This window comes from Sarcophilus harrisii, chromosome 3 (assembly GCF_902635505.1).
Source record: "Sarcophilus harrisii chromosome 3, mSarHar1.11, whole genome shotgun sequence".
Taxonomy (NCBI): Eukaryota; Metazoa; Chordata; class Mammalia; order Dasyuromorphia; family Dasyuridae; genus Sarcophilus; species Sarcophilus harrisii.
In genome coordinates, this window is record NC_045428.1 from 404,382,488 (window position 1) to 404,395,881 (window position 13,394).

Here is a 13,394-nt window from a genome sequence, read left to right on the forward strand (position 1 = left end):
ATTTTTTAGGTGTTTCAATTCCTCATTTCCCTTCTTTCTTTTATATGTATAATTTTTAATTGCCTGCCCTGCCTTCAGAGGATTTAACCAAATTCTATCTTTAAAAAAATTTGCAACAACCCCATTGCAGAATAGAAAGAAACCATTAGTCTTTGCTACCAGATTTTATTTTCAAAAACTGATCAAAGATGTTTGTTTAAATAGACAGGTTTACTGGACAGATTGGGCAGATCGACCATATATCGGAAGAGTGGGCATGGATGGGACCAATAAAACTGTGATTATCACTACCAAGTTATCATGGCCCAATGGAATCACCATTGATTACACCAATGACAAGTTGTACTGGTCAGATGCCCACCTGAGCTACATTGAGTACGTACATAGAGAAGAATAAAGGAACTGGGTAACTTTTCATACCAAATATCAGGGGTCAAATTTTGATTTTATTAATTTTTTTTACATTTAGGTGATCCATATGTCACAATTATCACAATGATGGTGTGTTTACACGTATACCTGTCAATAAAGTCCTCTATACAAAGTACTATGGGATCTACTTCCTCCATATTTTTGCTCTGACATTTCTTTTATGAATTTTAGTTTCCTCATCTATTAGATAGGAATTAATATCAATTATATTATCTGACACATAGAATTGTTCTGAACAAAACATTTTTGAAACTTTAAAAAACAGTAAAATTGGAGCAGCTACGTAGCACAGTGGATAGAGCACTACCTCTGAAGTCAGGAGGATCTGAGTTCAAATTTGGCCTCAGACACTTAATACTTCTTAGCTGCATGACCCTGGGCAAGTCACTTAACCCCTATTGCATCAGCAAAACAAAACAAAAAAACAAAACAGTAAAAATGGCAACTTGATCTTAAATTCATCATCTTTAATATAATGTGTTGGACTAGATGGATGACCTCTGTGGTTCCTACCAATTTTAAATCTGTGATCCTATGGTCTAACAACCACTAAGTTATCTAACATCTTGAGAATATTTATAATCCTATTTTATGACCTTTACTTCAAGGACCAATAATTTCATCCTTCCGTCAGTGTGAACTGCAATTCCTATAATTCTTAATGGATGATCTTTATGAATAGATCAGCCAAAACTTTTCATTACCTAGCAGTTATACCCTATTCATATGAAAAATAGAGATAATTCCTGTTGCACTTACAGAATTATTGTAATGCTTTGTAAATTTTAAAGTGCTAAAAGATATATTAATTATTATTGTTGTATCCTCTGGGCAAACAAAAGAAAAATTAGGAATCATTGCTAAATACAATTATTTTAGATAGCAGTAGATACTTATTGATTACTTATTAAATTGGATTCTACATGCCAAAATTTATTCAAAGATACATTGTTCAATGAAAAGCAAAAGGATAATACAACAATACATATTATTAAATAAAATGTACATGACCTATATGGACTACAGTAGTACTTGCTGGACAAGTATGTTTCCCAGGCAAAGCCAATCAGATTCAGCAGAACTAATGGATTAACTCATTCATCCTAGTTTGCTGCCATTCCTACTCCAAAAGCTCTTTGAAAACCTTTTATGTAAAAGGTCTCTGTTTCAGCATTATATAGCAAATCTTAATGTCTAAGAGGAAAAAAGTGAAAGGGAAGGATCTGGGATATGGAAGAAGACAAATCATCCAGGTCACATACCAAGTATTCTCATTAATCTCAGAAAACTGCTATACAAATTACTTCATTATCACTAGTTTTAAAACACTGTGGCAAGTTACATCCTCTTAGCATCCTAGACTTTAGGTTACAAATGGGTTGTGATCTACATTAGTGGAGGGAATTTCCACTCCAACATATCTCTGTATGAATGAACAGATTCGAACCTCTTTACTCAAACCTGTTAGAGCTAAGATGGATACCCAGAGAGGCTCATATAACTTCTTGGTTGGTCCAAGATCCTTAAAACCTTTGGAGGGTTGTTTGGATCTGAAACTTTATCAGATATAGCAGAAGTAAAGTAGAAGTAAATAATGTGTGCGAATATATTATGTAGCCTCAAAGATTTCTGTAAATTTTCTGAAATTGTCTCTTAAGTAATCCTTCTCCACCGCTGGGTTTGTCTTCTGGTATGCACTTTGATTTTCTGATCTGCTTTGTGAATGAGAGGAAAGGATAGTAACTATTTTTGTACTCAGGACATCTAACTTATAGGCACTAGAGTGATACTTATAACTTCTTATATTTATATAGCCTTTTAAGGTTTCCAAAGCACTTTTCCCAATACCATACTATGAGTAATGCAAATATTATTAACTCTTTATCAAGCATACCAAAGGGAAAACATTTGCCCAAGTTGAATAGAGAAATACTGAGAGCCTTACTGTGGTTGTCTTGTATCATCTGAATCAAATGATAGAACTAGTTTGCATTTCACTTTATTAACCTGGAAACATATTTATGATACATAAGATTTTTTAGAGATTACTAGGACTAATTAAATATTATAAAATACTGTTCAAATATGCAAAAATTGCTATATATCTATATAAAGATTAGACTCTTAAACTAACTTGGTTTGGATTGAATATTTACTCTAATGCTTCAAATAGTCAAATTTTCTTTCAAAATATTTATATACAGATCAATAAAGCTTTAAGATGACAATATTTGACTCTATGTTTCTATGCTATGAATTTTTTCCTTCTGTTTGAATAGTAAGAAGAGTGCTAAGTTAGGGAACAGGATGGGGATTTAATTGTCATTGGAAACTCCCAGATGAGGAAAATCCCTTTGTCAGTATGTATTGTCACCTTCTCTGTAACTTATAATCTTAGAGAGGTCCCAAGAACATTGAGAGGTTAAGTTACTCATCAAATGGTTATATTTTGTTGGTGATGGTGCTGAGTTAGTTTTAGTTATGTCCAACTCTTTGTGACTCTGTTAGGGGTTTTCTTGGTAAAAATTCTAAAGTAGTAGACCATTTCCTTCTCCAGTTCCTTTTTATAGATGAGGAAACTGAGGCAAACAGGGTTAAATAATTTGCCCAGGGTTCACAATATAGTAAGAATCTAAGCCCAGATTTGAAATCTGGAAGATTAATCGTTCTGATTCTAGGGTGGAAGTTCTCTGCACTGCCCCACCAAGCTACCCTAAATTGTTATATAGCACTTATATATCAAAGGTGTGTATGTATATACACACACATGTATATATATTACACACACACACACACATATATATATATATATATATATATATATATATATATATATAGACTCATGAGTTTTAAAACCAGTTCTCTATACTCTATACCAGGTATCAAAATAAAATTCACTGTGATTAGACAGTTGCTTTTGGTGACTCTAAGGTTGTATTTAATACTATTTTAAAATCATGATTTCTTCAGCTTTATAGTTTATCCAGTCAAATAGAATGTCATTTTGAGTTTATCTAGAAACTAAAACACAGTCATTTTGATCTAAAATTTCAGTTATTTTATAAAAGTAAATGTTTGTTCACTGGGTGACATTTATCATGGTATGATATTTTTTTTTTCTGTTGCCTTAGATTCTCTGATTTGGAGGGACGACATCGGCACACAGTGTTTGATGGGACTTTGCCTCACCCTTTTGCTATTACAATCTTTGAAGATACTGTATTTTGGACTGACTGGAACACAAGAACAGTTGAAAAAGGGAACAAATATAATGGATCTGGCAGAATGGTGCTGGTGAACACAACACATAGACCATTTGATATCCATGTATATCACCCATACAGACAGCCTATTGGTGAGCAGTTATAGATTCAGCTTTTATACATTTATGTTTATCTGCTTCAGAATAGGTGGGTCTTATGCTTGTCTCTTGTAAACATAAAATCTTTATCTTAGAATTTTTTTTTCACTTTTCATATTTCCTATAAGATGATATGCATATTCCACATCAGAGAATTGTTGGTTTGGAAGTCTGCTAGAAGTCTTTGGCTCTATTTCCTTACTTCAAATACAAGACTATAGCTAAAAGCTTTATTCTTTATTTTATTTTATTTTGTGAGGTAATTGGGGTTGTGACTTGCCCAGGATCATACAGCTAGTGATGGTTAAATGTCTGAGGTCAAATTTGAACTCGGGTCCTCCTGACTTCATGGCTGGTGCTCTATCCATCTAGGTACTATCTAGCTGTCCCTAAAAGTCTTATTCTTACATCTTAACCTATTTGTATGGATCAAATCATTTTAATAGATCTCTAGGGAAGGGGATTCTATTGTTTTAATCAACAAAAGTGTCACGTACCTATTTACATATTGAGTTGGGTGATTGCTTTGTACTTTTAATAGTTTAAAACAGACTAATGAAATGAGAACCTTGTTCTGTTGTTTCAGAAACATGTAGGTGAGAGAATTTTTTTCTCCTCAATGTTTGCTTAACATATCTATCTATCTATCTATCTATGCTGCTGCTTTGTAAGTCCCCTTGTTGGATTTGGAATTTTGTGGATGGTTGGCATTTACATACCTTCTTGGTGGAAATACTTTTACATGCTGAATGTGTGCTCTTTTCATCCTTGTTAAAAGTGGAAATGACATTGCCCTGAATGATGAATTTAGGATTTAGAAAAAGAATTGGTATTGTCAAATTGAAGCTGTACCTATAACCATACTCTTGATATTTCTGAAATGAATATTCTTTAGGTGACTTTTCAGCCATCTTCCACAGCGATCCACACACATCTGCAGGCCCACTAAGTCTCACCAGCCTACAAAATGAGGATAGGTTTTTACCACTATTTCTCAGTGTCCTGCCAAGTATTCTGGACCAAATCCCTTCTCTTATGCTATGTTTATCACTAGAATGAGAGAATATTGTGTCTGCCTGAAATTTATAATCAGCATTCTTCATGAAACAAAAATTCCTAAGAGAATACCTCTAACATTTTATTGAAAATGGAAAGGAAAAGTGCATTCAATTACATATGCCTAATTTTCTTTAAATTAAGTCTGATTTAATTTGGTATGGATATGAGCTGATGTTCATGATTTGTCTGTTGGGTCTTAATATCATTTCTAACTAGAAAAAAGACTTCATAGTATTGATAGCATATGGATGGATTTGATTTGTCACCTGTTACTCAAACAATATTATGATAATCTTTAGCTATGAATTGTAATAAAATCAGAATGACTGTGAAAGTTTTTAATTTTCTCATTCTATAAAAGAAAATATTAAAGGTAGAATCTCAATTTCAGTTAGGGCAATCTAATAATCTTGGGAGTGGCACTTTATTTATTAATAAGAACCATTTGTTTTCCTTCTTTTCCCTCAGTAAATAATCCCTGTGGTATCAATAATGGTGGCTGTTCTCATCTCTGCCTCATCAAAGCAGGTGGACAGGGTTTCACCTGTGAATGTCCAGACAACTTCCAGACTCTCCAACTGGGCAGTGTGACACATTGCCTGCCCATGTGCTCCAGCACTCAGTTCTTGTGTGGAGACAGTGAAAGGTATGCCATCTTTTTGTTACCTACCCCCAATATTTTTCTCATCACACTCAAGGTCTCCATTTTTAGTGATCATAATTAACTTTATAGCTTTTTCAAGCATTGCTCAGAAGGTCATGTTGTTTTCTGTTAGGTGGCAATTTTAGATGGTTTTCTTTTGAAATTGTGAGGCCAAATTGTCATGGTTGTCTTTTAATGAGTTGTTTTTAATGAAGAAAAAAGCCTTAATTTCTGCATCATTTAAGCTTAATAAATTTCAAGGACAGAGTATAGAAAATATTATCACAAAAATAATAATAAATATTTATTGATCCTAGCTTTTATAACTTATTCCTTGTCCAGTGGTAGATTCTTTTTTTCATGAACTATACTAATGAAAGCACACTTTTTATTTCAATTCTAATATAGATCCATTAGCATTACTCTGATCATAGCTGCATGCTTTGCCCCTAACACACGAGTCATTAAGTCACTTATCATAAAGGGAAACATGGCAGAAAGTATAACTGGATTAGCACAAACTTGTAAAATAACTCAGAATACCTGGTGGTGGGTCAATAGTATTATTTTAGTTTTTGAAGAATGTTATATGACAAATTTGAACCTTGACAATGATCTTTGAGGCTATCTATTCACTTGTTAAATATATTGTCTCTCTTAATGTACACTTATTAAGTTAGGCTTAATTCATTAACTTTAGCCCCTAAATGTAATTATGAAAGTTCTAATATTCATTCTTGACATTTAATGGTAAGCGTCCACTTTCATGATATTCCTTAGCTTCTGGTATTTTGTGATGAAAGCAGAGAAATTCTACTTTATGTAAGGTAAACAGTAGCTGTATTTTGGTAGGTGTATCCCTATCTGGTGGAAATGTGATGGACAGAAAGATTGCAGGGATGGTTCAGATGAGCCATCAACTTGCCCACCGAGATATTGCCAACTTGGACAGTTCCAATGCAATGATGGGAATTGCACGAACCCACATTTCCTATGTAACACCCTGAGGGAGTGTCCTGATGGATCAGATGAGGACCATGTTCTTTGTGGTATGTTAAATCATCGTATCCTGTGATCAATCATTATTTAAAATTAGCTGTTTTTGATCATGATATGCATTACCAATTAAGAATTAATTCTGGTTTCTTATTTACCCCTATCTTTTATAAGGTGCTTTGGAAAGCCCTAGTACACTATAAGACAAATTCTTTATATGTATTGTTTCCCATTTTAGAGCTAGGGAAACAAAGACAATTCAGTTCTTCATTTTTGTTTCTATATTCTGTATTATGAGATGACAAGTAAGAGTGTTTTCATCCTGAAGCATTCATAATTTTATCTGAGTGGCAGCTAGATTGCACAGTGAGAACTATGATAGAATTCTATTCAGGAGGAACTGAATTCAAATTTTACTTAAAAAATTAACACCTCTGTGATTCTTAAGGAAGTCCGTCTATACTCTGCTTGCCTTAGTTCCTTGATTTCTAAAAAGAAACAAACAAACTAGAAAGGAATCTCTCAGGGTTGTTGTGAGGATAAAATGAGAAAATATTAATAAAGTATGTTATAAGCTCTAAAGCACTATGTAAATGCTAGCTGATATTATTCCAGTGATGTGATGCTCAACTCTTTCAATATAAGCAAAAATGTTATTTTCATTCTTGTTTCTGTTTTCTTAGCACCTAGCCAATGCTAGCAAATAACTAGCAAATTCTCTAGTTCATTGATTTATTAATTAATGCCTCCAAAAACTTTATTACTCAGCTTTCTAGTAGCAACCCTCCAAAATTTTAGCTAACATGTCTGTCAAATGATTGACACAATACTTTGCTAGGCTTTCAAGACTGTTTTCAATTTGATAAGACTTGTGTAGCTTGCATTCACCTAGAATAATATTTGAGAATTGCAAGGTCATTTCTCTATCATAATAAGTCATTAGAAGATAAAGCAATAAATGATATGGTCTGAATGAATGGTCCAGACAGTAAGAGCTATAAGAGTTCTCTGATAGGTTTTACATGAAGAAAGACATAGTTCCTGTCCTATAGAAAAGTCTGAAATAAGCAAGAAATATGGATTCTTATTACCCGAGAAGCGTTTCCCTGAATATCTGATATTTTCAGTGAATCACCAGTGTGAGACCCATCAGTGGCAGTGTGCAAACAAACGCTGCATCCCTGAGGCTTGGCAGTGTGACACTGAGGATGACTGTGGGGATAACTCTGATGAAGATAGTGCACACTGTGCCAGCAGGACCTGCTTGCCAGGCCAATTTAAGTGTGACAATGGCCGCTGCATCCCTCAGTCCTGGAAATGTGATGTGGACAATGATTGTGGGGATCACTCCGATGAGCCAGTCCATGAATGCAGTAAGTGCCAATTCATGAATCTTTGTGACTGTACAAGCAAACATCATGGGTTAGTGGCAACAATACTGTGCATTCAGGGAAACCTGATTTGAATCTTGCCTTCTATACCTATGAACTCTTATTTCCTTTTCAATAAAAGTGTGGTGACATTAATAATATTTACATTAATAATATTGCAAAGAGTTGTTGTGATGCTCAAATGAGATATTGTTTGTAAAGCACTTCCACACATTAAAATAAATATTATCATCATTACACTGTATCCTCAGTATCAGGCAGGAGGCTCATTTCAGCTCTAGCATGAACCTCGTAAATTTGGGCATAAAAAGATGTGGAACACTGGACATTAGGAACTGGCAGCTCTCCTATAACCCCAGATGTCTCTGCTGTTCTCATTGATCTTGTTTCTCATCAATCAATATCTTCAGTTCCCATTTCTAACATTTAGACTAAAAGGTAAAGGGATGCCAGCTCTCTCATAAACATGCCTAGTGATTGGTATCTTGAAACCAAAATTCTTCTTGGGTAATTAAACACATCCGTGAAGATTAATCAGTTCAGGATTTTTTAAGAAAAGAAGTGAGAACTAAAGCTTATTGCTTTAAGTGAACATGAAAGAACTTGAAACTGGCAACTTATTGTGGAATAGATTGGCCAGGTTGCTGGGGTAGGACAAAGGTAAAAGAGCTGGTTTTGGAAGTCTTCAGAAGTCTTGGGTTCACATCTCACCTCTGATCTCCACTGATGGGTAAACTTAGACAAGTCACTTAACCTCCTTGGGCTTCAATTTACTCAAACTGGGCACTGCACAAGATGGCCTCTGAAGTCTCCTCTAACACTAGATTTATGATCTTCATTAGGTAACATTTTTGCTAGTATAATGTTACTAGTACAATTGTATTGTTGTTGAAGATACAATGTAATGTAGTAGAAAGATGACTGGACACCAAGGAAAAATATTTCAATTCAAACACTTACTTTATTATTTATTTTATCTAGGACAAAAATTACTTATTCCTGAACCCGTTTCCTCTACTTTAAAGTGGAAGATACTATCTTCCCTGCCTCTTTCACATAAATTTGGAGAGATGAAATAATGAAAATGAAAATGTTTTGAATATGGTAGTTTTTTAAATTTCTGTTTATATTTACTGAAATATATGTGAAATGTAGAGCAGATATAGTTAATTTCAGACATAATTAAAGTACTTATTCTGATTAAGAATACCATTCATTTCAGTGGGACCTGAATATCGTTGTGACAACCACTCAGATTTCAGCTGTAAGACAAATTACCGCTGCATCCCACGGTGGGCAGTGTGCAACGGCTATGATGATTGCCGGGACAATAGTGATGAGCAAGGCTGTGGTATGGTTTGGGATCCAAGGGTGGAAAGAGATAGGCGTAACGTCTCCCTACTTCCCTCTCCTGGTAGCTGAATGTACCTTTCCTATCCCTTTTCTCTTCCACATGTTTCCCCTTTTTTATCCACACTTTTTACCTTTTTTTTTTTTACACAAAAGAACCATAGATGAATCATGGAGATTCCACCCTATATAAAGCACTGGAGGAAGAAGAAATATAACTTCAATTATAAGGACCCATATGAATTATTCCCAAATGTGAAACTCTTATGCGTAGTTAACAACTTCCTATTTCCCTTTGCATCAGACTCTAAAAGAGGATTATATCCATAACAATGTATTGGTTATTTGGGCTTCTCAGGTTTTGAAGGTCTATTTCATTTAACTTAAGATGTTGAAGGAGTATGGTGTCCAAACATGGTAATGTAGGGAGAATTTTCAGGGAATCTAGAAGAGGATCGTAGAAATATTAAAGAAATTTGGATAGGGAGAAGGGAAGACATTTTTTCTAAACTTCAGAAGTATGTGTTTTGATCTGGATTGATAGAAAAGCTGGAGAAAAGATGAGCAGAAACATAATAATTTTTGGCTAATGGTAATATGATGATACATAAATGATCAGTAATGGTAACTTGTCCTGCCTTTGGTACAAGTCATCATCTAGAAAACTGTTCATTGTTCCATCAGTGTTGCAAGAGGAAATGATACCTTTTGGAAACCAGGAAATTCTAGATTAGTTTAAAAAGAATGACATGACATGAGTATTTTAAAGCATTGGAATGATAGAATCTCTTTCCTCTAGATGTCCCTTAGAAATTTATGTTTATTCAACAATAAAGTAGCACTTATTTCTCTGGAGGGTTTTTGTTTGTCTTGTTCTGTGTTTTTGTTTGTCTTGTTCTGTTTTGTTTATGTTTTTACTATCCTGATGGCTTTTTGAGATTTTTTTAATGCCTGTGGCTTTCAGAGGAGATGACTTGTAATCCTTTGGGAGATTTCCGATGCAACAATCACCGCTGTATTCCATTAAGATGGAAATGTGATTCCTATGATGACTGTGGGGATGAATCTGATGAGCAGAACTGCAGTGAGTTTTCAGTATTTCTATACTTTCCTTTACTGTGAGATTTGAGCTTCTTCTCTAATCCACTTTTACTAATCCTATAGTTCATAGGATATTGTTTTTTATTTTACTTGTGAGACATTTCTTCCACTGAATTCTCCTCTGGCTCTTCCTTGGAATGTGAAGGTCACCTTGGGTTTTGGGAGGTTCTGCTAGAAGACTGAAAGATCTGGATGGAAAAGCTTGAGTTTGGGTTCAGCAATAGATTTTGGCTGTCTAAAGACCAGCCTAGTTAACTAGGAAAAGATTCATCACCATAAGGTGTTGGTCATTAGGTAATGAATTTTTTTCAGACACAGTAAGACAAGGAAGATTTACATTTAGCATTGATTGAAGAAACGGTTATAATATCAAAACCACAGATTCATTAAGCATTAAAGTGAGTTACCGCAAATAAAAAAAAATGAAAGAAACTAATAAAGCCAATAAGGCATGCAACATTTTATTACCCCACCAAAAATGACAATGATGCATGATCATCATCAATATCATTGTTAGGAGTTTCAGTTCCATCAGAAAGAAATGCAAGAATCAAAAGAGAACTTAATAATGCCATATAGGTAATCAGTGAAAGCAATGCTTTTAAAATAGTTTTCAGATAGAGGTAATGAACTCTCTAAAGGAGTCAATGATGAAATTTGATCCTAGATTGCAATATATTTATATATTATATGTAAAGTTTTATCATATGTATGTTTACATATAAACATATATGTAAAGTTGTATTACATATGTCCTTATATACATAGTAACTATAGGCATAGTCAAGCATAAAAAAACATATAGATATGTTAGTTCCATAACTATCTTATATATCAGACATTCATCACAATATTGGGTGTAGATTGTTTCTTAACCTAGTTGCATTTTGTTCCTACCTATTGTTGAAGAAAACTTAGCCTTTATTTTGTTAAGTCAGATACATTTCTTGTTTCAGTACTTCACAAAATCCTAAATGATAACCCAAGGACAACTGTTGCAATTAAAGAGATTTTTTTATGAACCTAAAGTTAATGTGGAATCCTTTCTGTTTATAGCTTGGACATTAAATGAGCTATTTCAAAAGAATCTACACACTAAGAACATTTTCCACTAACCTTAATTTAAAATAAACCCAATTTACACATTTGGAATGATATTATCTTTTACCTGCTTATCAGAATTGAGATTTCATCTACTATTTCTTTATCTCCTTTGTAAGCTCCTCGGGAGTGCTCTGAAAGTGAATTCCGTTGTGACAATCAGCGTTGTGTTCCTTCCCGTTGGATATGTGACCATGACAATGACTGTGAAGATAATTCAGATGAACGAGATTGTGGTACCTATAACATACATCCATCTCTATCTCTTCTATGCCTATATCTACATTTACATTTACATCTGTATCTATATCTATTTCTTTGAAGGAATGACCATTGAATAATGGACCAATATAAAGAGAACTATTTGTAATTTAAGTGGTGACTTAAAATACTTTTCCCTGTTTTATACTTATAGTGTAGTAGTCTAGCTTGATTCAATTTTAAATGGAAAATTATCTGAGAACAGTATCATGGTCTACTGACTTTTGCAAATTACATGCCAAATCATTCATGCAAAAAAAACATTTCATGTATTTGAACATGGTCCTTGAAAAAATAAAAATGGAACTTATCCCAAAGACTTGAGCACTGGAACAGGAATCAGATTGCTTTGGTTCTTTATTCAGTTCTTATATGGAGTTGCTCTGGAGAAGACCAATAAATACTCATAGACCTAATTTTTCAACCATTTGAGACTTAAGTCATGAATATTATTTAGAGGGTCAGAAGTGTTACTGAAGGTAACATTTCACCATGTGTGTATTAAGGGCAGTACTTTCTTTGCCTATATCTTGAAAGGGAATGGTTTGGGATCATTATGGTATGGTAGAAAGTATATAAGACTTGGATTCAGAGGATATTTGTTCAAACCCTATTTTGATTATAACTATTTGTTATGATTTGGGCAAGTCAACTTTTCTGAGCCTCAGTTTCCTTACCATACAGATAAAAACGTTGAACTAGATAATCTCTATGAACCTTTCTATCTCTTTTTCTATGACTCAGGTTATGAGAATTAGAGTCTATTGTTATCTGAATATGAGTAACAAGAATTTTCATTTTCTAGAAATGAGGACTTGCCATCCTGGATTTTTCCAGTGCAATAGTGGTCACTGTGTGCCTGAACGATTCAAATGTGATGGAAGTGCTGACTGTCTTGATTTCTCAGATGAAGCCAGCTGCCGTGAGTCAGTCTAGCTATTTGTGATAAAAAGATTTTATGAGGATGCAATGTGATTAGGTGAACCCACTTTGGGAATAAAATGCCCTTAGCTGTTTTCTATTCGGCATTCATAAGTAACTAACAATTATCACAGGGGTCTGATTTAGTCTGTGGATTGATTTAGTTTTATCTTGTTCTTTACTCAGTATAGCTCATATGTATGTGGGAGCTAACATAAAAGGATTTATTAATAAAATCCCTTAAATAGCAGTAATGACTATGTCTGTAATAGTGAAATTGCATGTAGATGATCAATTACTGCCTCGCATGTGTGACCAAATTATTCAATTTTTACAGAAGCACAGCAGAACAAGCTGTCTTGGAGCTATGGACAAAGTGTTGAACTTGGAATCAGGAAGACTTGAATGCTTAGATACTAATATAACCCTGGTCAAGTTAATTTAACTTCTGTCTGTCTCAGTTTCTTTGTCTATACAATGAAGATAACTGTCACACCTATCTTCCAGGGTTGCTAGGAGGAATAAATGAGTTGGATAAAATGAGGATGAAATGTAACTCTAATACAATCATATTTTTATAGTTCTATATAAATGCCTTTATTTTTATTTTCATTATGGTGATGATAATGAAATCAATTACTAGGAATAGATGTTTTATAATCATATTTAAAACTCTTTATAAATGCTTTTATTATTATCAGTAGATATTAATAAAAGAAACATATCATATATAACAATGCACACAAAATAATAATAATATGAAAAAAATACTATAAAA

The 13,394-nt window shown here is 33.8% G+C and overlaps 1 protein-coding gene across 6 annotated transcripts in view; it reads left to right on the forward strand.

Annotated features, from left to right (window-relative positions):
• Positions 1 to 13,394, forward strand: part of LRP2 (LDL receptor related protein 2) — a 233,801-nt gene that overhangs the window by 169,741 nt on the left and 50,666 nt on the right. For all 6 annotated transcript variants that reach the window (XM_023499266.2, XM_023499267.2, XM_031960509.1 and 3 more), the window contains 9 exons: positions 205 to 375; positions 3,564 to 3,787; positions 5,321 to 5,498; positions 6,348 to 6,544; positions 7,619 to 7,864; positions 9,105 to 9,233; positions 10,197 to 10,316; positions 11,554 to 11,670; positions 12,501 to 12,617. In XM_023499266.2, coding sequence (XP_023355034.1) covers positions 205 to 375; positions 3,564 to 3,787; positions 5,321 to 5,498; positions 6,348 to 6,544; positions 7,619 to 7,864; positions 9,105 to 9,233; positions 10,197 to 10,316; positions 11,554 to 11,670; positions 12,501 to 12,617 — 1,499 coding nt within the window. The remainder of the gene's footprint in view (positions 1 to 204; positions 376 to 3,563; positions 3,788 to 5,320; positions 5,499 to 6,347; positions 6,545 to 7,618; positions 7,865 to 9,104; positions 9,234 to 10,196; positions 10,317 to 11,553; positions 11,671 to 12,500; positions 12,618 to 13,394) is intronic.